Source organism: Elephantulus edwardii, unplaced genomic scaffold (assembly GCF_000299155.1).
Source record: "Elephantulus edwardii isolate Elephantulus edwardi_28Jun2011 unplaced genomic scaffold, EleEdw1.0 scaffold00009, whole genome shotgun sequence".
Classification (NCBI taxonomy): Eukaryota; Metazoa; Chordata; class Mammalia; order Macroscelidea; family Macroscelididae; genus Elephantulus; species Elephantulus edwardii.
The window spans coordinates 35,208,037-35,234,835 of record NW_006399759.1 but is presented as its reverse complement, the minus strand read 5'-3'; the positions used below and the strand labels follow the sequence as shown (position 1 = coordinate 35,234,835).

Genomic DNA, 26,799 nt, shown 5'->3' with positions numbered 1-26,799 from the left:
GACATGACAGTGAAATTATCCACATGACATGTGGAAATTATCAAATAATATCACTAATATCAAATGCAAGCAAGATCCTGAAGATTATCTAAAAATAACTGGAATGATACATCAGCTGAAAGCTTCCAGATGTACAAGCTGAGTTTAGAGGAGGCCGTGGCACTTGGTACATCACAGCCAATGTTTGATGAATCTTGACTGAAAGCAGAGACTACCTGAGGAATGCCTATCTTTGTTTCATTGACTATGCACAGGCAGGTGATTGTGTAGATCACAACAAATTCTGGTTAACCTTGAGAAAAATGGGGATTCCAGAACACTTTGATTGTGCTCAGGAGAAACTTATACTTGAACCAGGAAGCAGTCCTCAGAACAGAACAGGGAAACACTGCATGGTTCAGGATCAGGAAGAGTGTGTATCAGGGATGCATCCTATCTCCATACCTTTTCAACCTATATGCAGAACAGATCATTCAGTAGGCTAGACTTTTTGAAGAGGAATGTGTCATCAGGACTGGATGAAGACACATCAACAACCCAAGATGACACAACCTTGCTTGCTTATAGATTGAAGCTCATCATCAAGAAAACAAAGATTCTCAAGTAAGCCAGTATAAAATACAAATTTGGGGGGAAAAGGAAAGGGGGAAAAAAGATTCTCACCACTGGACCAATTGGCAACTTCATGACATATGAAAAAAGAGATTGATTAACTACTTCAGCTTGCTTAGTTCCACAATCAACACTTGTGCACCAGCAGTCAGGAAATCAAAAGATGAATTGCACTGGGAAAGTCTGATATCAGAGACCTCTCTAGAATACTGAAGAGCAAAAATGTCAGTCTGGAGACTAAGGTGCACCTGATAGAGGCTATGGTCTTCACAATTACTTACTATGCATCAGAGAGCTGGACAATGACTAAGGATGATAGAATTATTGATGCCTTTGAATTGAGGTGCTGGAGAAGAGTGCTGAACATACTGACTGCCAGAACAAACAGGTGAGTCCTGAAGAGGATAAAACCAAGGTGCTCCCTGGAGGCAAGTATTCTGAAGCTTTCTCACATACTTTGGGCACATGGCCAGGAAGGAACATTCCTTGGAGAAGAATATCATAGGATATCATGCTTGGAGGGACACCACAGGAGAGAAAAACCCAGGAAGAGATGGATTGACTCAGTGACTAGAGAAATGGGGTTATGCTTGTCAAGAGATGAGACTGGCTCAGGATGGGACAGGATTCAGAGCTATTATATATAAGGTCACTATGAGGTGAGGCAGCTTGACAGCACATAACAACAACAACAACAAGCAGAAAGTCTGTTTAATTATCACCTCTACTAAAAAATAATTAAGACAAGTACATTTTCAGGTAGAAAAAGTGACATTTCAAAAAAATTTAAAAATTAATATAAGCTAACATGTACCCAATACAATTTTGTATTTCCTGGGAAAGTTTTAAAAATGTAAAGATTGATTTAATTATTTAGATAACTTAGTATGTATCAAATAGGGGCAATGACAGTTTAATGGTAGATTTTCTCATCTTTCAAGAAGTAGACCTCTTCCCAGCTAATGAGCTCCAAGAGCAGCCATCAGTTGGTGAAGGTTCAAGTGTTGTTATGATGGCAGATTTCAGTGAAGCTTCCAGACTAAGACAGACTAAAGTGTCACAAACTAAAAATCAGCCAACGAAATTCACGGGGTTCAATCACTTTGCAACCAAGGATGTAATCAATATACCAGAGTGTTCCTGCGTAAATTATTTAGTGCTGCTATTTACATGTGGAAGGCTTAAATAATTCAAGAACAAATTTATTTTCTCACCATTCAGGAAGCTAAAAGCCCAAATTCAGGAAGCTGGTTCTAAGGAAAAGTAAGGCTGTCTCACTTGCTTTCTCTCTCTCTTCGCCTGCGTCAGTTCTGAAAGATGTTTTTTGTATCTTTTGAACTTCTGTTTCAGTGACCTTCAGTAGCGTGGCATCTCTTCTTCCATCTCTGCTTACTGTCATTGCTAGGTGTCATTAAGTCAAATAAGACTTTACAGCAACTCTATGAATAACAGATCTGAATACTATCTTGTGCCATCCTCATCATCTCTGACATACTTGATCCCATTGTTACAATTAACTGAGTCAATCCATCTCATCGAGGGTCTTCATCTCTGTGACTGACCCCTTCACCTTCCAAGCATCATGTCCCTTCTGGAAGGAATAGCCTCTCTTAACAACATGTCCAAAGCATGTGGGACAAAACTTCATCATCCTTGCTTCCAAGGAACACCCTGGAGGCATTTTTTAAGACATATGTTTATTCTTTTTGTAGTTCATGGAATATTCAAAACTTTTCTCCATCACCACAGTTGTTGTTCTGTCATCCCTTTGTGTAATCTTTTTCATAGCTCAGAGACTGACTCAAGATATGCCCTTCACTAATACTGTCTCATTAACAAAACAAAGTGCAATACAGTCAAATGAATTTTTTGTTTCCTAGAATATATGAAAGTTTTATTATATTTACTGTGGTCTATTAGATGTGCAATAGCATTATGACAAAGTCTTGAAATACTGTGAATATTACCAAAATGTGACACAGACACGAAGTGACTACAAGCTGCAAGAAAAATCATGCAGACTGCTTTAACTTCTGAAAAATCTAAAAATCTATAAAGTGATATAAAATAAGGTATACCTGGCAAATACAGATGTTAGGATTGACAATATATTTTATGTAGGGACACAATTTAATCCCCAACAACTTCTTTCTTTCAGGTAAATCAATAAAATTACTGATGAACTAGTCATTCATGTAAATTGTTGTTCTTGTCGTGTACCATAGAGTCGGAACCAACCCATAGCTGACCCTCTGGAGGGTTTTCAAAGCCAAATTAATCACATGCGAGGAGACTGCCCATCCTTCTCCCGTGGAGCAGCTGGTGGCCTTGAACCACATGCCTTCAGAATTACAGCAGCACTAGTCCACCAGAGCTCACAGGAAGAAAATCAGCATATCATTTGATACCAAACCTAGCTCTTCTCACTCCAAATTAAGTGGTATTTACAATCGAATAACCTGAATCTTTTAAAATGCAGCAAAAATAACAAAACTGCTTTCTCCCCATATCTACAATCATACAACAAAGCCAATGAATTCTTTGAAAAAATCTAAGTGCAAAAATTCATTTTAATTTTATCTGTTAATTTAGGTTAAACAGGGATCCAGAAATACATATTTCACTACGATAAAAGTACTGCCCATTTGTAGGTTTTGTGGGGTGGTTTTTATTTTTCAGTAAAGTGAAACTTTATTGGGAAAAAATTAACTTCAAATAATCAAGTCATTATTGATATTTTTAAACCTTTATTTCACGTATCTGCTGTAACTTTACTCAAACTGAATAGTGGGGAATAGCGGGCATATTAAAACACTTCTCCACAGACTGACAATTTCTACTTTCTTGAAAGATAAAACTTGCCTAGGTAAACTTTTCTTGGGGAAAAGATAGGCCATTCTTTTCATTAATCCCTTAGTTTAGTTAATCCCTTGCAATTAACTGTCTCTGAAACCGTGCTGGAAGATCAGCGGCAGGGCAGGCCGGTTAAAACTCAAAGGCACACAAAAACATGTTCACTTTAGCAAACTCTGGTGGCCAAGCAATAAGGAGTTGTACTGCCAACCCAAAGACAGGAGATTCAAATCCACCACCTACTTCAAAGGAGAAAGAGAGGCAGCCTTCCATGTACTTTATAGCCTCTGAATACCTACTGGGACAGCTATGAGTCAATTACACCTTGACAGCACAAAACAACAACAATATATTAACTTTTAACAGTATCTCCTCTGTATCTTACAAAAGTCAGTAACTAATTTTATAAAAATGTACTCACAGTGTTTTATACTGCAACTTCCTTCAAAAGAAAATTTCATAAATCAACTTGGAACTAAAACCAAGCCAAGCTCAGTGCTACTGAGCCAATTCCAACTCATGGTGACTGTCCATCTGGTTCTGAAGGCTCTATGTCTTTAGGACATACCTTCCACCATTGTTCCAGATACCATCAGGATCACACACACTGGAGAGGTTTCAGCTCAGCTGACAGAAGCAGCAGCATTATCTGGCTCTCCACTTACAAAACAAAAAACCTTCAAAAACTCTATGAGTAACAGAGGAATCGTTATTACCTATGGTACCAGAATTAGAGCTCCCCACCTACAGGTTAGAAGGCATTCAAAAAATGAGGAGAAGCAGCTGCAAACATCCATTAATAATTGGAGCATGGCAGATACAAAGAATAAATTCAGAAAAATTAGAAATTGCCAAAAATTAAGTGGAACTCAGAAAAATAAACATTTTAGGTATCAGTGAGCTGAGATGAACTGATATTGGGCACTCTGAATCAGACAAACAATGATTATACCAAAAATGAGAAACTGAAAAAGAATGCTCTCACATTCATAATAAAAGGAACTTCAAGATCATTCCTGAAGTGCAATGCTGTTGATATTATCCATATGCATATATACAAGATCTGTTAACACAAGTATTACTCAAATATACGCACCAACCACAAAAGTCAAAGATGAAGAAACTGGAGAACTTCTACCAACTCTGGCAACCTGAAATTGATCATACATGCAACCAAGATGCATTAGTAATAATTAGAGACTGGAATACAAAGTTTGGAAACAGAAAAATGACTGGTAGTTAGAAACTCTAGATTTGGTGATAGGAATGAAAATAAAATGATAAAATCTTTAAGAACAATAATTCATTCATTGCAAATGTTGTTGTTGTGTGCCATCAAGTCAACTGTGACTCATGTACAATATGAAGCCTGCCCTGCTCTGCCAGTCTCACTGACTCCGACACGTCTACTCCCACTGCCCTAGTCACTGTATCAATCTACTTCATCCAGAGTCTTCCTCTCTCACTGCAAATACCTTTTTTAAATTAAAAAAGTATTAAAATTGAGTATACAGAGACCTCACTTGATGGATTACACAGAAATTAGCCTAATCACATCTGTCGGGGAAAAAAATTGATGGAGAAGCTTAATATCAGTGGTCAGAACAAAACCAGGGGTTGACCATGGAACAGACTATTCATCACCCATATGCAAGTTCAAATTGAAGCTTCAGAAAATTAAAACAAATCTGCAAGAACAAAAATACAGCCTTAAATCTATCTCATCTGAATTTAAAATCATCACAAGAATATATGATGCACTGAACACTAATGACTGAAGATCAGAGGAGCTATAAGAGGTCATCAAAGGGGGAGCTCTGGTGGCCTAGTGGCAAGGATCTGCAACTACAATCCCAGAGGCGCACGGTTTGAATCCACCAGATGCTCTGCCAGGGAAGGAGGGACAATCTCCTCCTGTACCAGTCAGATCTGATTTGACGGTACACTCACACAAAAATAATTTAAAGAAAAAAAAAAGAGGTCATCAAAGATGTATCATCCATGAAGAAAGTAAAAGGTTATTTCAAAAACAGAAGAGAAAGAAAAGAACCATATGGATGTCAGAAAAGACACTGAAACTTGAACTAGAATGTAGAGAATCCAAAACAAAGGGGGAAAATCCTAAAGTGACAGAGCAGCTCGTGAAGACAAAGAAAAGTATTATAACAAAATGTGAAAAGAACTGCAGTCAGAAAACCTAACAGGAAGAATACAGTTGGGGTTTCTTCAGCTAAAAGAACTTAAGAACAAACTCAAGCCTTGAGTTGCAATACTAAAAGATTCTACAGGTAAAATCTTTAATAATGCAGAAAACATCAAAAGAAGATGGACAGAATCCAGTCAATATAACAACAGTTGGTCGTCACTGAATCATTTCAGGAAACACCATATGACCAAGAAATAATGGTAATGAAGGGGAAAGGTCAAGTTGTACTACAGGCACTTGCAAAAAATAAGACCCACGGAACTGAGGGAATACCTACTGATGTACTCTGGATGTGTTCACTAGTCTATGCCAAAAACAACTTGGGAGTCTGACCAAGTGACTAGAAGAGATCCTTATCTGTTTCATTCCAAAAACTGATAATCCAACAGAATGCAGAAATTATCAAGCACTGCATTAATATCACATGCAGGTAAACCTTCCTGAAGATTATTCAAAAACAACTAGAACAGTTCACCAATAGATAAATACTAGAAATTCAAGCTAGATTCAGAAGAGGCTGTGACACAAGGGATGTCAGATGGATATTGGTTGAAAGAAGAGAATATAAGGAATTTACTTGTGTTTCCTTGATCATGCAAAGGCATTTGACTGTGTGAATCATAAAAAATTATGGGTAACACTGAGAAAAATGAAGATCCCAGAACACTGAATTGTGCTCATATGAAACCTTTAGCCCAAGAAGCAGTTGTCTAAACAGAACAAGGGAATACTGCATGGTTTAACAGTCAGGAAGTGTGTGTGTCAGGGCCATATCGTTTTTCCATACCTCTTCAATACACATGCTGAGTAAATAATTCTAGAAGCTTAACTATATTTGGGAGGAGGGGGGGTTTGATATGTGGCATCAGGAAGAGAGGAAGACACATCAACAACCTGCACTGTGCAGATGACACTACCGTGCTTTCAGAAAGTGAAGAGGCCTTGAAGCACTTGCTACAGAAACAAAGACTACAACATTCAATATGGGTTACACCTCAGCATGTATAAAACAAAAATCTGAACCAACAGGCAACAACATGGTGATGGTTATTGTTACAAGACACTGACTCCACCTTCTCAAACACACCTGACCCTACTACCACAGTCACTGTGTTAATTCATCTCATTGAGGGTCTTCTTCTCTAACCCTCTATCTTTCCCATCATGATATTCTTTCTCCAAGGACTGGCATCTCCTAACAATATGCCCAAAGTATAAGAGTGTGTGTTTCAGTATTCTTGCCTCCAAGGAGCAACCTGGTTTCACTGTTTCCAGGACAAACTTGTTTGTTCTCTTGGCAGTCCATAGGATGATATTCAGTAATCTTCTCCAGCACCACAACTCAAAGGCATCAATTCTTCTTTGTCATTCTTAGTCACTCTACGGCTTTCAGAGGCATAGAAAGCAAATGAGAAGACCATGGCTTGTGTGAGGCACATCTCAGTCTTCAGACAAACAACACTGTTCTTGACATAAGAATTTTCCCTATGGAACTTGTCTTTTAATTCCCTGATTGTGGTTCCAAGCCAAGTGAAATCCTTAATAACTTCAACCCTTTGTCCATCTATCATGATGTTGCCTACTGGCCCAGTGGCAAAGATTTTTGTTTTCTTGATGCTAAGAGACAATCCATATTGAGTGCTGCAGTTCTTGATTTTCTGTAGCAAGCACTTCGAGTCCATTCTCCTCACTTTTAGCAGAAGTGTGTTATCTGCATAACAAAGATTGCTGGTGTATCTTCCTCTTATCCTGATGCCACACTCTTCTTCATAAAAGTCCACCTTCTCAAATTATCTGCTCAGCATACAGATTGAAATGGCAAGGAGAAAGGACACATTCCTGACATCTTTCTTGATTTTGAACCATGAAGTGTTGTTCCCTTGCTCTGTGTAAACAACAGCTTCTTAATCTAGATCTGTTTCACATAAGCATAATCAAACATTCTGGGATTCATAGTCTTCTCAATGTTAGCCATTATTAGTTGTCAAATGCCTCTGCATAGTCAATAAAATACAAGTAGACATGAGAATACCAGGCAGATTCCAATATGGTAAAGAGAGAAAATACTGAAGTTACAAAAGATTTCATTCTACCTGGATCTACAATCAGTATCTACAGTAATAGCAGGTAAGACACAAAAGACATTTAAGCAGCACTGTAGAGAATGGCAAAAAAATAAGACTCCTAAGGACCTTTCCAAAGTGCTAAACAGCAATGATATCAGTTTAAAGATTAAGGTGCACCTGAATCATGCTATAGTATTTTGAACTGTTTCCTATGAACCTGAACATTGAACAATGAATAAGGATGACAGTAGAATCGATAGTATTGAACTGTGGCCCTAGAAAAGAGCACTGAATATCCCATGGGTTGCAAAAAAAGGAAGAAACAAGTCTGTCTTATAGAAAATGCAACCAGGATGCTCCTTAAGAGATAAGGATGGTGAAACTCCATCTTATATACTTTGAGGAAGTTGTCAGGAAGTTGTTGGGAAAAGACATCACACTGGAAAAGGTATAGAGTGAGTGAAAGAGAAGCAGACTCAACAAGATGGAATGACACAGTGACTATAACAATGTGTTTCAGAGATCATGAGGATGGTGCAGGATAGGGCAAGGTTCTGATCTGTTGTGTACTGGGTACTGAATCACAGTCAACACAAAGATATCAAAAAAAGAAATCTTTATGGGAGAGTGCTCCTCTACTCCCTCAAAGTAGCTGGCAGAATTGAACTGTCAACTTTTGGCCTAATAAGTTCATCATGTCATGCACTAGGCCATGTTATTGTTGTTTGCTGTTGAGTTAGAATCAACCCACAGTGGACCCTCTAGTGGGTTTTCAAAGGCAGTAAATTGCAAGGGAGTTGATGTCCATCCTTCTCCCACAGTGCAGCAGGTAGATTTGAACCACGTGCTTTTGGGAGTGCAGCATGGCTTCTTACCACTAGGCCATCAGAGTTCCCTATTAAACCATGAAGTGACCTTAATTTGTTGACTGAAATTTCCTTTTATTAATTATAAATTTAGTTTCATTTGTATTATCTATTATTCTCCATTATTAAAATGCCTTTAATATGGAAAAACTTCTTTTCAGTAATGTCTTAAAAATATTGATAACTTTACTGCCTCCCTCTTTTAACCAAAATCAATGCTGGTAATAGAAAGTATTTTTCACATAAGGAAAATTCTTTGGATAAGCTTTCTCATCCTTTCATAAAATTAACAATTTGCTTTTTTTTGGGTGACTATTCTTCCACCTAAAACATTCATATACTAATTCTCAGTGTTGCAATCACAAGTTACATATTCCACCTAAAATATAACCAGAAATTATGTCTTAATTTTTTATCATGATCATGTCATAATTCAATCTAAATTGTCAAATTATATTTTGTCAAGTATTTCTAAATACTGGAGCATATTGTACAACATATGGATTAAGGCTTTTGATCACCAGATTGTAAAATGCTTTAAATTTAAATCTAACAAAAACATTTATAAAGCACATTTAACAAACTTCAAAAGACACTGTAGAAACTCAGTGAAAGAAAAGTCACCCAGTTTCAGAATTGTTTTTCTTATCTCCTCCTTCTGTTAAGCAACAATGTGCACAGGATATACCAATGTACTTTTAAAAAGTTAAACCATCATAAATCTTTACTAACTTTTACTATGTGTAATTCTAAATCCTCATAAAAATTAATGAATTTTTGCCTTAGACAAAAATTTGTATATAGTTTTGTCATAAGATAAAATAAAATCTAAAAAGACTAGTTAATCAAATTTTAAATTGTCAACAATCACACCTTCTTTTGGATTAAGAGCTATATGATCTCAAAAACTAAAAATTTTCACCCTAACAAGATAAACAACCCAACTGAAAAATGGGCACAGGTTATGAACAGACACTTCACTAAAGAAGATATTCAGATGGCAAACAAACACATCAGGAAGTGTTCAAAATCCCTAGTTCTAAGAGAGATGCACATCAAAACAATTAGAGATATCATCTCACCCCAGTAAAAACAGCAAAATTCAACAGAGCAGCAAACAACAAATGCTGGCGAGGTTGTGGAGAAACTGGAACCCTTATTCACTGTTGGCGAGAGTGTAAAATGGTGCAACCACTATGGAAGGCAGTATGAAGCTTTCTCAAAATGTTGGAAATAGAAATACCATTTGATCCAGCAATTCCACTACTGTGAATATACCCTAAAGAGTCCAGAACTGGCACCCAAGCAGATACATGCATAACCCCATGTTTATTGCTGCTTTGTTCACATAGCATAGAGTTGGAAACAACCCAAATGCCCAACAAACTAATGGATGGAGAAGCTGTGGTATACAATGGAATACTATGCTGCACTCAACAAGGACCTTATGAATTATTATAAAAAATGGGTGACCCTGGAGGACATTATGCTGAATGAAATATTTCAGTCACAAAAGGACAAATACTACAAGATGCCACTGTTATAAAGCAGGACTGACATCAGAGTTGGGGGGAAACTAAGAAAAGAGCAGATAAATAATGTATACTGCACTGAAACAGATGAGGGAGAGAACTGTTTAAAGGGGTTATATGATTAGGCATTATTGTCATGACAGGAGGCGAGAATGAAAGCTGCATCCTAGAGTGGATGGGGTGGGGGAAGGGGTGTTGTATAAAAATGAAAGAATTTTTTTTCCTTTTCAAAGAGAAAAGCAAACTGGAGGAGGGGTGGGCAGGGAGGAAACTGGTTGATTCCAATTCATTAAGACCAAGACCTTCCAAGGCTGTTAAATCTTTATCCCTCAGAGCTGCTGGTGGATCCCAACACTTTAACTGTGTGTGTGTGTGTGTGTGTGTGTGTGTGTGTGTGTGTGCGCGCGCGCCCCCTTCATATGTGTATACTGTGGTGGTGGTGGTGTACCATCAATTCAGAACCAACTCAGCTGACCCTCAAGTGGGTTTTCTGAAGCAGTAAACTGCACCAGAGGAGACTGCTCATTTTCTCCTATGCAGCAGCTGGAAGATTCAAATCTGTGCCTTTGGGTTGGCAATGCAACTTGTGGTGGTGGTGGTGGCGGTGGTGGCGGTGGTGGCAGTGGTGGTGGTGGTGGTGGTGGTGGTGGTGGTATGGCATCGAATCGCTTGTGACTCATAGTGACCCTGTGTACAAGAGCTCTAAATGCCGTTCTATCCTGTGCCAACCTAGCCATCCCAAATGCACTTATCCCCACCCCTCCAGTCACAGAATCGATCCATCTCATCAAAGGCCTTCCTCTCCTGCACCACCCCTCCACTCTGCCAAACATGATGTCCCTCTCCAAGGACCAGTCCCTCCTTGCAATGCAACTACTTACCATTATGTCATTATTGCTCCCTTTATATGTACATACATATCCCTTAACTACCAAAACTGAAATGACCAAACAGCAGAAAATCTAAGGTTTAAGCACTGAGAATGAGGAACAATAATAATATCACCTACCTACCTACCTACCTATGAACCTTGGAAGCAGGAGTGTCATCCGCTTCCTTAACAACTTGCCTCTGGAAACTCTATGAACTTTGATATGTCGACAACCATAGAGGGGTTTCAGGCCTTTTGTTCATAGGGGCGCTATGAGTTGTGCTTGATTTGACGGCGATCAACACCACCACCACCACCACCACCTGGTCTTCTCTAATTTTAAGTAATGTCTTGCTAGTCAAAAGCTATAACTGAAAAGAAGATGCACTGTTATAACTGTAATAAATTAATAAAATCACTACTACTTACACAGGACAAGGCAATATTCAGATCTGTTGCTCACAGAGCTGCTGTGAGTAGTAGCTGACTCACTGTCATCTATTAACAATTTAACAGAATCAATAAATTAAGGTTGTTTCAAAAATATTTTAAGTAGTTTGAAGAGTTAAAAATAATAATTTTATGTTTTGTTTAATGCTAAATTTATGAGGCAACCATAAAATAATTTTTATGAATCTACTGCTTTTTAAAGAGGGCTTACACAAACCATTACACTTTAGATACCATGCTCTGAAGGACCATCTATACTTAAACAGCTTCCAGAACAGACATATTTATTAAGAGAAAACAAATCAGTGGTTATATGGGGAAACTTCAAAAACAAACTGCAAGGAGTTCTGAAGCATAATGAAAATGGAGTAGGTAATGGTGAAATTTCTTAAAAATTATTAAGTTGTACGCTTACAGTGGGTAAATTTTATGGCATGTAAATTATACATCAATAAAATTGTTTTCTAAAAAAAAACTAGCAAAGGTTATAATTCCACTATATTCAACATCTGCTGGCCGTCTTCTCAACTGCCCTGCTTTTTTATTACAATGCTAATTCTGAGAGCAATTAAGAGACTTAAAGTCCTCTGTCAATCACAGTGCATCTGCAGGCTATATTTATTCAACTAAATGCAAAATACTGTATATTGATCTCCTTTGTCTCCTAACAGATGCAGAAGAACAATATCTTTCAACAAACTCTCTTCCTATAACTATCCGAAATATAATACAAAGTGAACAAGAAAAAGCAACCAATTGAATTTACTTTAAATGCAGAAACAGAACATTCTAAACATTAAATATTTAAATCTAAGTAAACATGTTAGTAATCAGAATGACTAATACTTGAAAATTTTCAAAATAGTTAATCATAGTTGTTTATAATGACATTACTGAACAAAATGTCTCATAGACAAATACTGTCTTTATAGTAATAAAAGCCATTTTAAAGAATTTTACTTTATAAACATACAATGAGTACTCTCTTACCCTTATATACGAAGTCCTCTATTCTAATTAGTTCTAACCCAGGACACAAGAACTGATGTTTAACAAGGAAGGGGGGAAAGTAGGTGACACACTGCACAAGATATAGCTGGTCAGCCCACACTAGGTGTCTTTACTTAAAACACTGAGAACATTATCTTAAATCCTTTCCAAAACAGTCTTAGCGCAATCCAGAAAATATCAAAACCACAGTTTAGTTTTTTTCTGTTTGATTTCTAATTATACTCTCTGTCTACAGTATACACTTGTTTACTTACCTCCCTTTTCCACAGATAGACAGGCAATATTGACAAGAATACATAATGAAATTTTTATTTGGGGAATACTTTACTATCTCTTCACAATCTCTTCAAAAACAGAGATCTACTTCTTTTTTTTAATAATTTTAATGAACATTTACAGAGATTTTGCATTTCCATTCATTCACTGTTGCAATTCTCTCCTCGCCTAGCCCTTCCCCTCCATCCCCAGATCTACTTCTATGGGATATCTCTCCTTTTACCATGTATTTCTGCTAATAACATGTTATGCCATAATTATCTTACTTAATTTTATCATTTCCAAGTGTATGTGCTGGTGTGGTGTTTATGAGGGTGCATTACACACACACACAAATTATACTACACTTTTAAAAAAATTGTCAGTTCATTCAAATATATTTTTTGTTGTTGTTTTTGTTATCAAAACATAGCAACCCCACAAATAAATGATCTGAACTCTGTCCTGCCCTATCCTGTACCATCCTCATCATTTCTGACATGCTCGAGCCCCCTGCAGTAATCACTCTATCAATCAATCCATCTGCTTGAGAGTCTTCCTTTCTTGTGTCTACTCTACACCTTTCCAAGTATGATGGCCCTTTCTAAGGAACAGCTTCTCCTAACAACATGCCCCAAGTCTATAAGACAAAGCTTTGCCATCTTTGCCTCCAAGGAGCACAGTGGTTGCACTTCCTCCAAGGCATGCCTGTTCTTTTTTAAGTCCCTGGAATACTCAGGACTCTTCTCCAATACCACAGCTCAGAGGCATCATTCAACTATATTAGATACCAAAAAATGTCTACCCACTGGCAATGAGTTGATTCAACTCAATATGACCCTCCATCAGACCCACATTCTGTAATTCTTTATAGACTTCCCATCTACCTCCCTCAGAGCTGCAGGTCAATTCAAACTACTGACCTTTCAGTTAACAATCCAATACATAGCATACTAACCTACTCAAAAATCCTTGACATAAAAAAATAAGAGACATATTCCTCCACAACACTACTAAAAGATATCAATTCTTCTTTGGTCTTCCTTATTCAGTGTCCAGTATTCATATGGCTATGAAACTACCATGAGCTAGATCACACTCACATTAGTCTTTCGACTGACAGACATCCTTTCCATTTAGCATTTTAAAGAGATTCAGGCAGAAGATTTTTCTCAATATGATATTTTGTTAGATGTGTTGACTATTTGTTCTGTGAATGTTGATCCCTTATCTAAGTAAAATGAAATGCTATACAACTTAAAAGAGACAAAAAAGAATTATGCCCTAAAAGATCTTGCTTGTATCCTATACATTAAAAAATATAAATGTACATCCAATAAGTATGTGTAAGACAATGTTTTTTATATTAAACATTCCTCTACACAAGCACTCGGGTAATTAAGTTAATGCCACCCCCACTCTTCGGGCTCATTTACATCTAAAGTACTACCAGAGAAGGCTCAGCAGTTGATTTCCAAGTCATGAAAAACAATTCCCTCCAAAAACGAAGTATAAGAATATGGTTCCAAGTCTATAATCCCTTGAAAATAATGAAGAAAAGTTCAAAACTCTTTTAGAATAAAGATAAAGAAACACTGAATACAAAGTCATCAATGAACTACAACAACAAAACAAAATTTACAAGACACTTTAGATAGCTGGACAGAAAAATCTATATCTTACAAAAATAAAGTACCAAACCTAAAAAGCCTACTGCTGTTGAGGTGATTCTTACTTATAGTGATCCCTCTATTAGGTTTCCAATGTTATAAATCTTTTTATATTTTAACATGTTGCCGCACACTTTATATTGACGACCGTGCTTAGAAACACATTTTTTTCGGTTTATTACCATCATTTGCAGCATTAAATTTTTGTGTGTGTGTGTGTGTGTGTGTGTGTGTGTGTGTACCATCAAATTGGATATTACTGGTATAGGAGAAGATTGCCCCTTCCTCTCCAGCAGATATCTGATGGGTTTGAACTGTGCATCTCTGGGATTGCAGTGCAGCTTCTTGCCACTAGGCCACCAGAACCCCTCAATGCAGAGGAAGAAAAAAACTGCCTATCTTTCTCCTAAGGAACATCTGGTGAGTTCAAACCACTGACCTTTTGGTTAACATCCTGATACATTATGTACTACCCCATCAAACATAAACCAAATCCACCTTGTCCAATTGATTTCTATACCTATTAAGGGTTTAATTAACTGTATTCGTCAAAAAGATACGTTCATGTCCAAATCCCTAGGACTTAGGAAGTGATCTCATTTATAGTCTTCATAGAAAGAATCAAGTTAAAATGAGATCATATAGGATTTAACTTGATCCTTAATCAAAAGACTCTGTCCAGACAAGAAAAAAATTTGCATACAAGGGAAGAAGGCTCTACCTAATAGGAACACCAAGGATTGCCAACCACCACCAGAAGGTAGGAAGCAGCAAGGAAACATTTCTCCCTAGAGCCTTTGTGGGGAGTGCTGGTGGTAAGAAGCTGTAATGACCTGGGGTTCGACTGTACCAGATGCTCCGCGTAGAAGGATAAGCAATCTATTCCCGTGCAGTTTACTGCTTCTAAAAATCCACTGGAGGATCAGCTATGGAGTGGTTCAATTTGATGGCAAACAACAACAGATCCTTTGAAGACAGCATGTCTCTAACAACACCTTTACTTCAGAGTTCTGGCTTCCAGAATTGCATTTCTCAGAAACACATTTCTGAGTTTTGTGGTTTCGTTTTTAAGTAAGCCACTCAGTTTGTAGCCATTTGTTACAGCAAACCTAAGATATTAATGAGAGTCCTTCAGAGGTGCAAACAGTTAAGGATTCTACTGTAAGATGAAATGATGGCAGTCAAAGCATGCAGAGGCACCTTGGAAAAACAAGCCTTGTGATCTGATTTTGACAGGTCACACAGTTTTGAAAATCCTAGAGGAATTCTACTCTGCACATGGGGCTGTCAAGAGTCAGAATCAACTTGACAGCAACTAACAACATATTACCTAAACTGTCTACTATAAGAACACTATTTTTATAATTTAAAGAATGACCAATCTTTTCCACTTCAAAAAAAAATTAAATACATCATTTCTCCAGTTCATCCATGGTTACTCATCTCTTTTAGGTACAGATAAAATGAAAAAGAAACAGCCTTTGTGTGTTATCTTTGCGTAGGGGACATGCTAATCTTTTCTATAGCGTTTCAATTTTAGTATATGTGCTGCTGAAGTGAGCACAAGAAACAGCTTTTAAATAATGTAAGTGGTACAGTGCTAGTATACTATTACTGGAATAATATCTTGACATCCAAAAGATCATCATTTCAACTCCAACAGTCACTCTGTAGAAGAAAGATGGGCAATCTCTCCCATAAAGATTGAAAGCTTTGAAACCCAATGTAGAGTCACTAGGAGTCAAAGGCAATAGAGGCATGTTTGGTTTGGGCTAAATAACAGGATCATGATGGAACTGATACATTTACTAAAGGGGTAAAAGCGAACAAAAAGCCAGAAACAAAAAGAAACAAGAGTTTACTATATTGTTCCATTTACATTAATATACAGAAAAAAAAATTAGCACAGGAAAATCAGAAAATGCCTGGGAGAATGGACAATGGAAATGTTAGCAAGCTATGTGAGGGAGATTTTGGAGTTGATAATAATATTTTTATAACAATTACACAATTGTGCATTTGTCAAAGCTGAGTAGTAGTACATTTAATATTTGCAAATGTCACTGTTGTTTTTAAGTGCCACAGAGTCGAGTACAACAACAGATCTGACCCCTGTCCTATCCTGTGCCATCCTCATACTTCCAGACACATTAGAGCCCACTGCAGCAGTCACCATGTCAATCCACCTGTTTGAGGGTCTTCCTCTCCTTTACCAACCCTCTACCTTTCCTAACATCATATCACTCTCCAAGAAACAGCCCCTTCCTGGCAACATGCTGTAAGTATGTAAGGCAAAGCTTCCTCATCTTTGTCTCCGAAGAGTACTCTGGCTTCATCTTCTCCAAGACATAGTTGTTTGTTCTTTGGCAGTCCAGGGTATGTTCACAGCGCTCTTCTCCAAATCACAGCTCAGAGGCACCAATTCTTCTTCTGTTATCCTTATTCACTGTCCAGCTCTCAGAAGCATAGGAAGTGATTGGAAAGATCATGGCCTCAATCAGATACATTTTGGTCCTCTAACATCATTACTCTTCAATAATCTGGAGAGGCCCCTAACTGTAGACTTTCCCAATGCAATACATCTTCTGATTTCCTGAATGCTGGTACCAAGAGTGTTGTTTCAAGTAAGATGAAGTTGTTAACAGTTTCAATCTTTTCTCCATCTATCACGATGGTGCCTTATTGGTCCACTGATAGTAATCTGGTTTCTTGACATTGCGGTGCAATCCATATTCAAAGCTGTAGTCTTTGATCTTCTCCAACAAGTGCTTTAAGTCCTCCTCACTTTCAGCAAGCAAGGTTGTGTCATCTGCATAGTTTAGGTTATTAATGAGTCTCTCTGATCCTGATTCCACATCTCTCCATAGAGTCCAGTTTCTCGAATAATTTGCTCAGCATACAGCTAAAGTATTTAAAGGTAAGGTATACTTTTAAATTATCATTTATAACTTTTAATTTAGTCAAATATGAAGAATGTATTAATGATGAATAAAAGGACAGAGAGCTGTGATAATTATAATAAAATATTAGCTACTACGTACATGAACGTTCAACATTACTATATTTTATACTTTCCATCATAATAAAGTATTTGGGGAAAACTTAAGCTTTTCCTATTATCTATAATCTCATACCCAAGTATAAATCCTAGCCTAAAGAAATCTCTTACACATGTGCCCTAAGAAACACATTCAAGAATGTCAGAGAGTAATGATGTAAAAAATTACTACATGGGAGAGACACTGAACTTGGTAGAGACTGGAAGGCTTTTATGCTGAGTGAACTAACCCAGTCTCATAAGGATAAATAAGATAATTCTTATAAAAACAGAAAGACAACTTGTCAAACTTGTATAGAGATCCAAGGAGGGAAAAGGTGGGAACAGAGTTGAGTGGGGGGAATCATACGGTTACATAATTTGATGCGTGGAGGGAGGTGGCGTTAGGTAAATGAGAAAGATCCGGTGGGGATCTGGAAAGACAGGATAATGATGGGCATGGTTTAATGGTGAATGATTTTATAACACATAATGAAGAACGACGATAACGACAGTATGAAACACAATGGGATTAAAGGATGAAATACACAATGAGAATAAATAATGAAATACAATGTATACCAACTTTGTATGCAACCCAATGTAAAATGAAATAAATAAATCATTTTATTAAAAAAATAAGAATGATAGGAGCAGGGATAGCCAATGTTCAGAGCCACTGCAGAATTCTGCACAGGGTGGCAAACCAGATTTCTTCAAAGAGCTCTCTCGGCACCTGGATGAACACCACCCCTGGGATGGAGGGATCACATGGGCCTCTAGAATCAAAACCCAAAGTCAGAGGTCAAAGCATCTGTCCCAAATACAGGATTAATACGAGTCTCATAACAGGACACAGACTCATGACTGGGACAAAGGATAACGTGACTTGACTTCCCATCTAAGAAAAGTCCCAAATTTAGACATGGTGTGTGTTAGGTAACACCTAGGAGCCCTTCCCTACCCAGTATAATGATCACAATCTCTGATGTGCTCATGCCCAATGTCAATTCATTTTGCTGAGAGTCTTCCTCTCTTTCGCTGGCCTTTCCCAGCAGGTCTTTTTCCATATACTTGCCCCTCCTGACAACATGCCCAAAATATATGAGATGAAGTTTCACTATCCTTGCCTCTAGGAAGCACCCTGATTGCACTTCCTCCAACAAAGACTTGTTTGTCCTTTTAGCAGTCCATAGGACATTTAGTATTCTTCTCCAGTACCACAATACAATGATTCTTCTTCTGTCCTTGTTATTCACTGTCCAATGTTCAGATGCATAAGAAGTAACTGAAAAGACCTTGAGTTGGACATTGGGTGAGCCCCAAATGAAGTTTTTTATATGTGTGTGGATATAGATATAGAGATAGATAGATAGAGAGAGAGAGAGAGAGAGAGAGAGAGAGAGAGAGAGAGAGAGAGTCAGTCACAGAAATCACTGCCAAGACTGAAAAGGGAAAGTTTGCCTAACACTTTTATGCTTGTGTATCATGACTGAATTGCACTGCTTCTGATAGCCTATGGATGTTTTTAATATGTAATAACCTGAGAACTAGCATTATTACTTTACACTGTAATTGGCTTGAAATAAATATTCAAGGTATATTATTTTTTAAAAAAAGACGACAAATGTCAGAGAAACATTTTCCTTAAAGGGGGGAAATGAGAAACCATCTAAGAATCAAGTACACTGGAATAAAATCTTGATTTATGGGTAGCAGTGAAAACCAATAAATTTTAATTTGGATAAATCTCAGAAGCAAAAATTTACACACAAAAAAAGCAAATATGCTACCATTTTATAAAGTTTAAAAACCACGTAGATATACAAATAAGTATGCTATAAACAGGAGAACAAATATTTATCAGAGGAACTAATGAGAGAGGATGGAAGGAGATTGACTCTAGTACACAGGGAACTTCAATAGGCTTGTCTTTCATTAACTTGAGTGATGATTCATGAATATGTTTTCTATGCTTTATAACTTATATGTGCATGATATATCTGCTTAATCTTTAAAATACTCCACAATTTCAAAAGGGAGAAAGCAATTTGATTAAGCATGGAGAAGAAGGGTAAAAAGAAAACAAACAGAAGTTAGGTTTACGAAATTAGAAGGAAAAATAAAACCATTCATAGCTCTTTGGGACTGACTCACAGCTGACCCTGCAACAAGCTACTGGAGGCTGACTGTCCATCTTTCTCCCTCAGAGTTGCTGGTGGAGTTGAATCGTCCAAACATGGCCTCTGGGATAAGCATCACAATTCCTGACAGGCTATGCCCCAAAGCTTCCCCTCAAAAATATGGAATCCTTCATGATTTATCTATTCCTTAACTAGGGATTTCACTGCCAATGTCAGGTGGATCTTGACTGAAAGCAGAGAGTATTTTTAGGAGAATGTCTATTCCACAATCAACACTCTTGGCACCAGTAATCAGGAAATCAAAAGACGAGTTGCTTTGGGAAGGCTGCTGTCAGGGACCTTACCAGAGTATGAAGGAGCAATGATGTCAGTCCAGAGACTAAGGTGCACCTAATCCAAGCCATGGTCTTCTCAATTACGTGCTATGTATCAGAGAGCTGAAAAATTACTAAGGATGATAAAAGAAGAATCAATGACTTTGAGTTATGGTGCAAGAGAAGAGTACCGAACATACTATGGACCACCAAGAGAACAAACAGCTCTGTCTTGGAGAGGGTGAAACGAAGGTGCTCCCTGGAGACAAGGATTGTAAAATTCTGTCTCACATACTTTGAGCATGAAGAGATCAGTCCTTGGAGAAGGACAGCATACTTGGAAAGGTGAAGGGTCAGTGCAGGAGAGGAAGATTCTGGATTAGATACATTGACACAGTGACTGTGGCAATGAGGGCAAGAGTGTCATAGACAGATTCACTCAAGATAGGACAGGACTCAAAGCTAGTGTTGATAGGGCCACTATGAGTCGTAGCCGACTAGATGGCACAAAACAACATTCCTTTCAACACACTCTTGTGTCTTGCTGTTGTTGTTAGGTGCGATGGGGTCAAGTACAACATAGCAAATTTATGAACAGATCTGTGTCTTATCCTACACCATCTTTATCATCCTCAACACATTTGAGTCCACTGCCACATATCGTACTGTATCAGTCCATCTCATTGAGGGTTTTCCTCTCTTTCACTGACTCTTCACCTTTCCAAGCATGATGTCTCTTTCCAAGGACTACTTCCTTCTGGCAACATGCCCAAAGTATGTGAGATGGAGCTTTACCCTCTTCGCCTCCAAGGAATATTGGTTACACTCTCTCCAAGATATATCTGTTTGTTCTTCTGGCAGTCCATGTGGGATATTGAGCACTCTTCTCCAACACAACTTAAAGGCATCAGTTCTCCTCCTGCCATCCTTATTCATTAACCAGCTCTCAGATGCATAGCAGGTGATTGGAAAGACTGGCTTCAATCAGGCACATCTTGGTTTTTAAAATTACATTGTTGCTCTTCAGGACTTTGGAAAGATCCACGTCAGCAGACTTTCCCAAAGCAACTTATCTTTTGATTTCCTGACTGCTGATGCCAAGAGTGTTGATTGTGGATTCAAGCAAGATGAAATCATTGACAATTTCAATCTTTTCACCATCTATCATGATGTTGCTTATTAGCCCAGTGGTGAAGAGTTTTGTTTTCTTGATGTCTGGTGGCACAGTCCACAGCTATCTGACCTGCTGGCCCAGAGGCCACACCTGCAGGCAATTCAAATCCACCAACAATTCACTCTTACGGAAAAGATGGCCCATCATCCTCCTGGTGTGATTTACAGCCTTAGAAACCAGAAGAGGGTCACTACTGAGTTGGAACTGACTGACCCATCATTGGCACTGAGAGCGAATTTTACAATTCCTTTACTACTGCTCAAGTAGTATCTAAGTTTACAGTCCCTTACCTAAGTCTACACTGGTCTACCTTGGGGCTTGAAATTTCTGAATTCAGAGGGGTTTTTTGGATTTTAGAACAGTAATGTAGTTCACGTACAGCTGTTGTTTTATGTGCCATCAAGTCACTTGCAACCCATAGCGACCCTATGTACAAGAGCCCTAAACGCCGCTCTATCCTGTGCCAACCTCGCCGTCTCAAACACACTCATTCCCACCACTCCACTCACAGAATCGATCCATCTCATCCAGGATTTTTCTCTCCTGCGCCGTCCCTCCACTCTCCCAAACATGATGTCCCTCTCCAAGGACCAGTCCTTTTTTGCAACATGCCCAAAGTATGTCAGACGAAGCTTCAGAATCCTTGACTCCAAGGAGCATCCCAGGTTCACCTTCTCTAAGACAAACCTATTTGTTCTCCTAGCAGTCCATGGTATATTCAACACTCTTCTCTAGCACCACAGCTCAAAGGCATCAATTCTCCTTCTATCCTCCGTAGTCACTGTCCAACTCTCTGATGCATAACAAGTGATTGCAAAGACCATGGCCTGTATCAGATGCACCTTAGTCTCCAGAGTGACACCACTGTTCTTCAGTACTTTGGAAAGGTCTCAACAGCAGACTTTCCCATGGAAATACATCTTTTAATTTCCTGGCTACTGATGCCAAGAGTGTTGACTGTGGAGCCAAGTAAGTGGATACTCTTTTTAAATTAATTTAAGGGTATACATAAAGCAACTAGTCTCTGTAGAGAAACATAATTTTGACTCTCCAATAACATAGCTTTAGAATCCAGTTTTTCTATGTTTGATGACTTTAAGCACTTTTCTGGTACAAATTCTGAAAAAGCTATTCAATTATGTCTAAAGAAATAGTTGTCAATAAAACAATGTTCCACTTAAGCAACTCATCAACTAAAAATAGGATAAACACACAGACATGAACTAAACTGAATGAGCAATACTATGTAAATATACATAGGGTAATAGTTAATATACGAGCCAAGTGTTTTAGGCTATCTCACACAGTATTTTTTCCTATAAACAAGAGATTTTTACCTTCTAAATCTAGCCTACTGAAAGTATTAGTAAAACTGTAACTTTTTTTTTAAACTGTAACTTTTGTAGACTATAACATGCCTCATCATCTTTTGTCATTTTTGATAGTACACAATTTTTAAAAGTGCTTTTTTGAGCTCTCGAAGAAAGTAAAGGAGTTTTACTACTCCTATTTGATTTCTTGCCTCTGACAACCTGCTGAACAGCAGTGCTGCCAACACAAAGGCATGTAGTTTGAAACCACCAGCTGCTCTACAGGAGAAAGATGGGCAATCTCTTCCAATGTGATTTACTAACTGAAAACCTGCTGGAAGGTCAGCTCTGAGTCAGCTGAGACTCAGTGGTACATAATAGCAACAACTTATAAGTTGTTTTCTCTATTAAAAACAAGCCATTTCTTTTCTGTAGTAAACCAAAATAATGATCAATTGCAAAACATAGCTTAAATGACTAGATTTCAAGTCTTTGAAATTATACTAGCCATTATTTCATCAGTATTTTAGGAAACATTCTACTGTTTCATGCAATGTACATTACTTAAAAATTTCATTAATTATATGATATAGTTTCTTAACAAAACTTCCTACTCAACAAATTGCAATAGAAACACCAGTAGTTTCACTCTGAAGAAATAAAGGACAATTCTGGGCTACACAAGATTTACTGCATCTCAGAACCCAAACATTAAATAAAAAAAAAACAACACAAGAACAGACCTTGTCAAGTCAGCAGCCTGTTTTAGGTTGTCATTAGGTAGCAAAGAGTCAGCTCTAACTCACACTATGTACCACATAAGGAAATCCTGCCCCATCTTCACTACCACTATGTTTAAGTTCACTGCTGGGGCCACTGTGTCGTTCCATCCCATTTAACAGAATCTTTTCTTTCACTCACTTTCCACTTCAACATGTATAATGCCTTTCCTGGACTGTCTCCTCCTGATAATATGCCCAGAGTATGTGAGGGGAAAGTCCTGCCATCCCTGCTTCTCTGTACATTTTGGCTGCACTTCCTACAAGATAAATTTGAGGGTTTTTTTAAGTTTACACTATGGTAAATATTCTTTGTCAATACCACAATTCATAGGTATCATTTTGGCTTTTTTCCTAATTAATTGTCCCACTTTTCCATGCATTACAGCAATTTTAAAGAATTGTGTGAGGTACACCATAGTGATTTCCACTGTAGAAGACATTAAAGATGTCTCTGGCAGCAGATTTCCCCAATCCCCTGCATCAGCTGAGTTTATGGCTGCTATTCCCAATGGTGGTTGGTGGTGGATCAAAGTAAAATTAAATTCTTGCCAACATCAGTCTTTACGCATTCATCAAGAAGTTGTTTACTGGTCAAGTTGTAAGGATTTTTGTTGTCTTTTTATGTGAGTTATAATTCATACTTAAGGCTATATATAGTCTGATCATTCATGTTCCCTTTCCCTTCAGTAAGCAAGCTGTCACTTGTACATCACAAGTTGTTAATGAGCCTCCCTCCAATCCTGATGACGCCTTCGTCATACAGCCCATCTTCTCAAAGTACCAGCTCATTATAAGGATTAAACAAGTATAGGGAATGAATTAAACCCTGATGAACACCAGAAATTAAACCAAATAATATCCCCTTGTTCTGTTTGAACAACTGCCTCATGGTCTAGGGGCAGGTTTCTCATAAACACAATTTAAGTGTTCTAGAATTTCCATTCTTCACAATATTATTCATAATTTGGTATGATCTACACACTCAAATATTTTGCATAGTCAACAAAACACAAGTAAACATCTTTCTGGTATTCTCTGCTTTTAGCCAAGATCCATCGGATGTCAGCAATGGTAAAGTCAGCAGCAGCTGCTCTCAATTCAAATGCCAGAGAAGTCTGGCACCTTAATAAAAGTATAAAGTGTTCTGCCTTTATAGTTTTTGTTAGGTGCCCTCAAGTCAATTTCCTCTCACAGAAGTCATACATGGCAAAATAGACCTATCCCATTGGATGTCCTAAGCTGTAATCTTTCCAAAAGCAGATCATCATGTCTTTCTTTCTTTCTTGGAGCAACTACTGAGTTCAAACTGCCTACCTTTTAATGAGCAGTACAGCCAGCATTTAAACATTGTACCACCAAGGTTCCTTTTTGGCTATATCAGGCAGTCAGTAAATGAATGGGCCTAATTATTTACTGAGTATGTGTGTAATATTTCATCCAAAACAAAAAGCCTTTCATCCAAAAAGCCTTTATTCTAATGATTTTCAAAATACTTTAATAAAGCAGAATGGAAGATCACATTACATGTATAAATGGCTTACGCTCAGGCTCAGAATAACCCTAATAATTATGACTGACATCTCTAAATACCCACGAGATGAAAGTGAAATGTACTAAATTTCTACCCAGGATTGAGCCTAAACCTGGAGAATATTTAAAATTTGCTGTACTATTTTTAACTGAACTTTCTGGCCGTAGGTCAAGGTTTTGCCAGCAAAATACCAAAGTCAAAATGCTGGGAGTGAAGCCCAGAGTCTCTGCTTTGGCCTAGGAAAAGTTATGCCCTCCATGCAATTAATCCTACCTCCGCCTGAAAACTCCTAAAAGAATGTCATGGTATCATGCTCTCAGAAAAACACACATGCATACTAACATGAAAATAAGTAAAAGAAAACATTAAACACTTCTGATGCACCACAGTTAAAAACACCACCATCACATCTCCTATAGAAAGATACACTCTTCAGTTACTTCTTGCACTTTGGCCAAACAGGACTGAGTCACTCTGCAAATGATTCCAGAAACCTCAAAAGAGAACCAACTGCCTGTGAAGACAGTCACTGGAAAGGGAGGAGACACCGTTTTTCCTCCGCGTACAGTCATAGAGTCACCAGTCTATGAGGCTGGGAGGAGAAATGAAAATCTAAGTTCTGGAGCTAAATGTCTAACGAAGTCGAAGATCACACATCCCAATTTTCACCCTCCAGGGTTAATTTAATACCTAAAAGCTCTCTTCCCTTCCCCAGGATAAAGCCCCCATCACTTCTTCCCATAAATGCATCTCTATTTTTGCACACCACCTGAAATGTCTGCAATATACAATCATCTATCCTAATAAAAGTAAGAAATAAAGGAGAATTTCACAGTGCATTTCTGTTTTTAAAGACTCAACTAGCCGCCTTTCCGTGGCTATTAATTTGGATATCAATGGCCATCTTAAGAAAGCGATGCACAATCAAGAGGAGATTTATTTACATTGATTCTTGATCGATTCTTAACTCTGGTGCAAAAAAAAAAAAATCTAGGGAAATTACATTGACAGCCATTAAAATGCACTAAATTGCAACTACGGGGAGTGTAAGACGATAGAAAACAGGAGAGCTGGCTGGGCGCTTACATATTTCCGAATAAACGGAGAGTGGAGGCAGCAGCGCTCTTGTTTTGTGCCCCCAGGTGGGTGCTCTCAACAGAGACAGCACAGCAGAGGGTTCTTCCTTTGCTTGGTCCCACGTCCCCATGAAGCATGTCACTTTAATTCGCTAGCGAGATGCATAAAGAAGAGCAGATCCTCCACCCTCCTCTCCAAGCCCAGTGGGCATGCAGGAAAGGGAAGAGTGTTTCCTCCCAGTGCTCCCAGCAGGGGCGGCGGGGATGACACCAGCTCCAAGAGAGGTGTAAGGGTCCCAGCGAACCGCTCCGCTCCAGCCGTTCGAGTGGTCGCCATCCGACCCCAGCTGCCCGAAACTAGACGGGGTGGGGCAAGATCGCCACCACCCAGACGGGCGCGCACAGATCAGTAGGCAAACGGGGGGATTTAAAAGTAAAACCCAGAAGCGAGAAGGGATCCCAGGCCTCGACTACCTACCAGCAAGCTCTCCACGTTGATGGGGGAGCGTGGGTCTCGGATGAGCGCCTCCAGCTTCCTCTGGCGGCTCGCGGCAGCCCCGTCCCCGGGCACCGCCTCCGGGGCGCCGGGCATTTTCCCCGTCGGCAGGGGCCGGCTCATGCCGCCGCCAAGGGGCCCACCTTCGGCTTCCTCGCGCAGGGGTCCAGCCGCCTCGGGGCCTAGCGACCCCCAACCCCCCTGCACCGCGGGCTTCGGCTTCGAGTCTCAGGGCTGGACCGAGGCCTGGGGGCTGCTATACAGGGGCCGGCCCGGCCCGGTCCGGCCGGGAGTGGGGGTGAGAAGACGTCCCCGCCCCTCAGTCTGATTCGCGCCGCCCGGTCCGCTCGTTCTCGTCGCGCTCCCTCTGGACTCCGAGGGCGGGAGCAGGGAAGCGGCGAAGCGACCGCCGCGCAGCCCGGATTGTCCCGCCCGCTAGGATACCGGGCGCTGAAACGCAAAGGTGCGCGACTACGGCCGCCGCCAGCCGGGTCTCATGATCGCCGTTCGCCGCCTCCAGACCCACAAGCCAGGGTCCCCCTA

At 39.0% G+C, this 26,799-nt stretch overlaps 1 protein-coding gene across 1 annotated transcript in view; it reads right to left on the bottom strand.

Annotated features, from left to right (window-relative positions):
- Positions 1-26,451, bottom strand: part of ROCK2 (Rho-associated, coiled-coil containing protein kinase 2) — a 199,980-nt gene extending 173,529 nt beyond the window's left edge. The window contains exon 1 of the mRNA XM_006880676.1: positions 26,239-26,451. Within this exon, the coding sequence (XP_006880738.1) occupies positions 26,239-26,379 (141 nt within the window). The 5' untranslated portion in view covers positions 26,380-26,451. The remainder of the gene's footprint in view (positions 1-26,238) is intronic.
- Between the last annotated feature and the right edge of the window lie 348 nt (positions 26,452-26,799).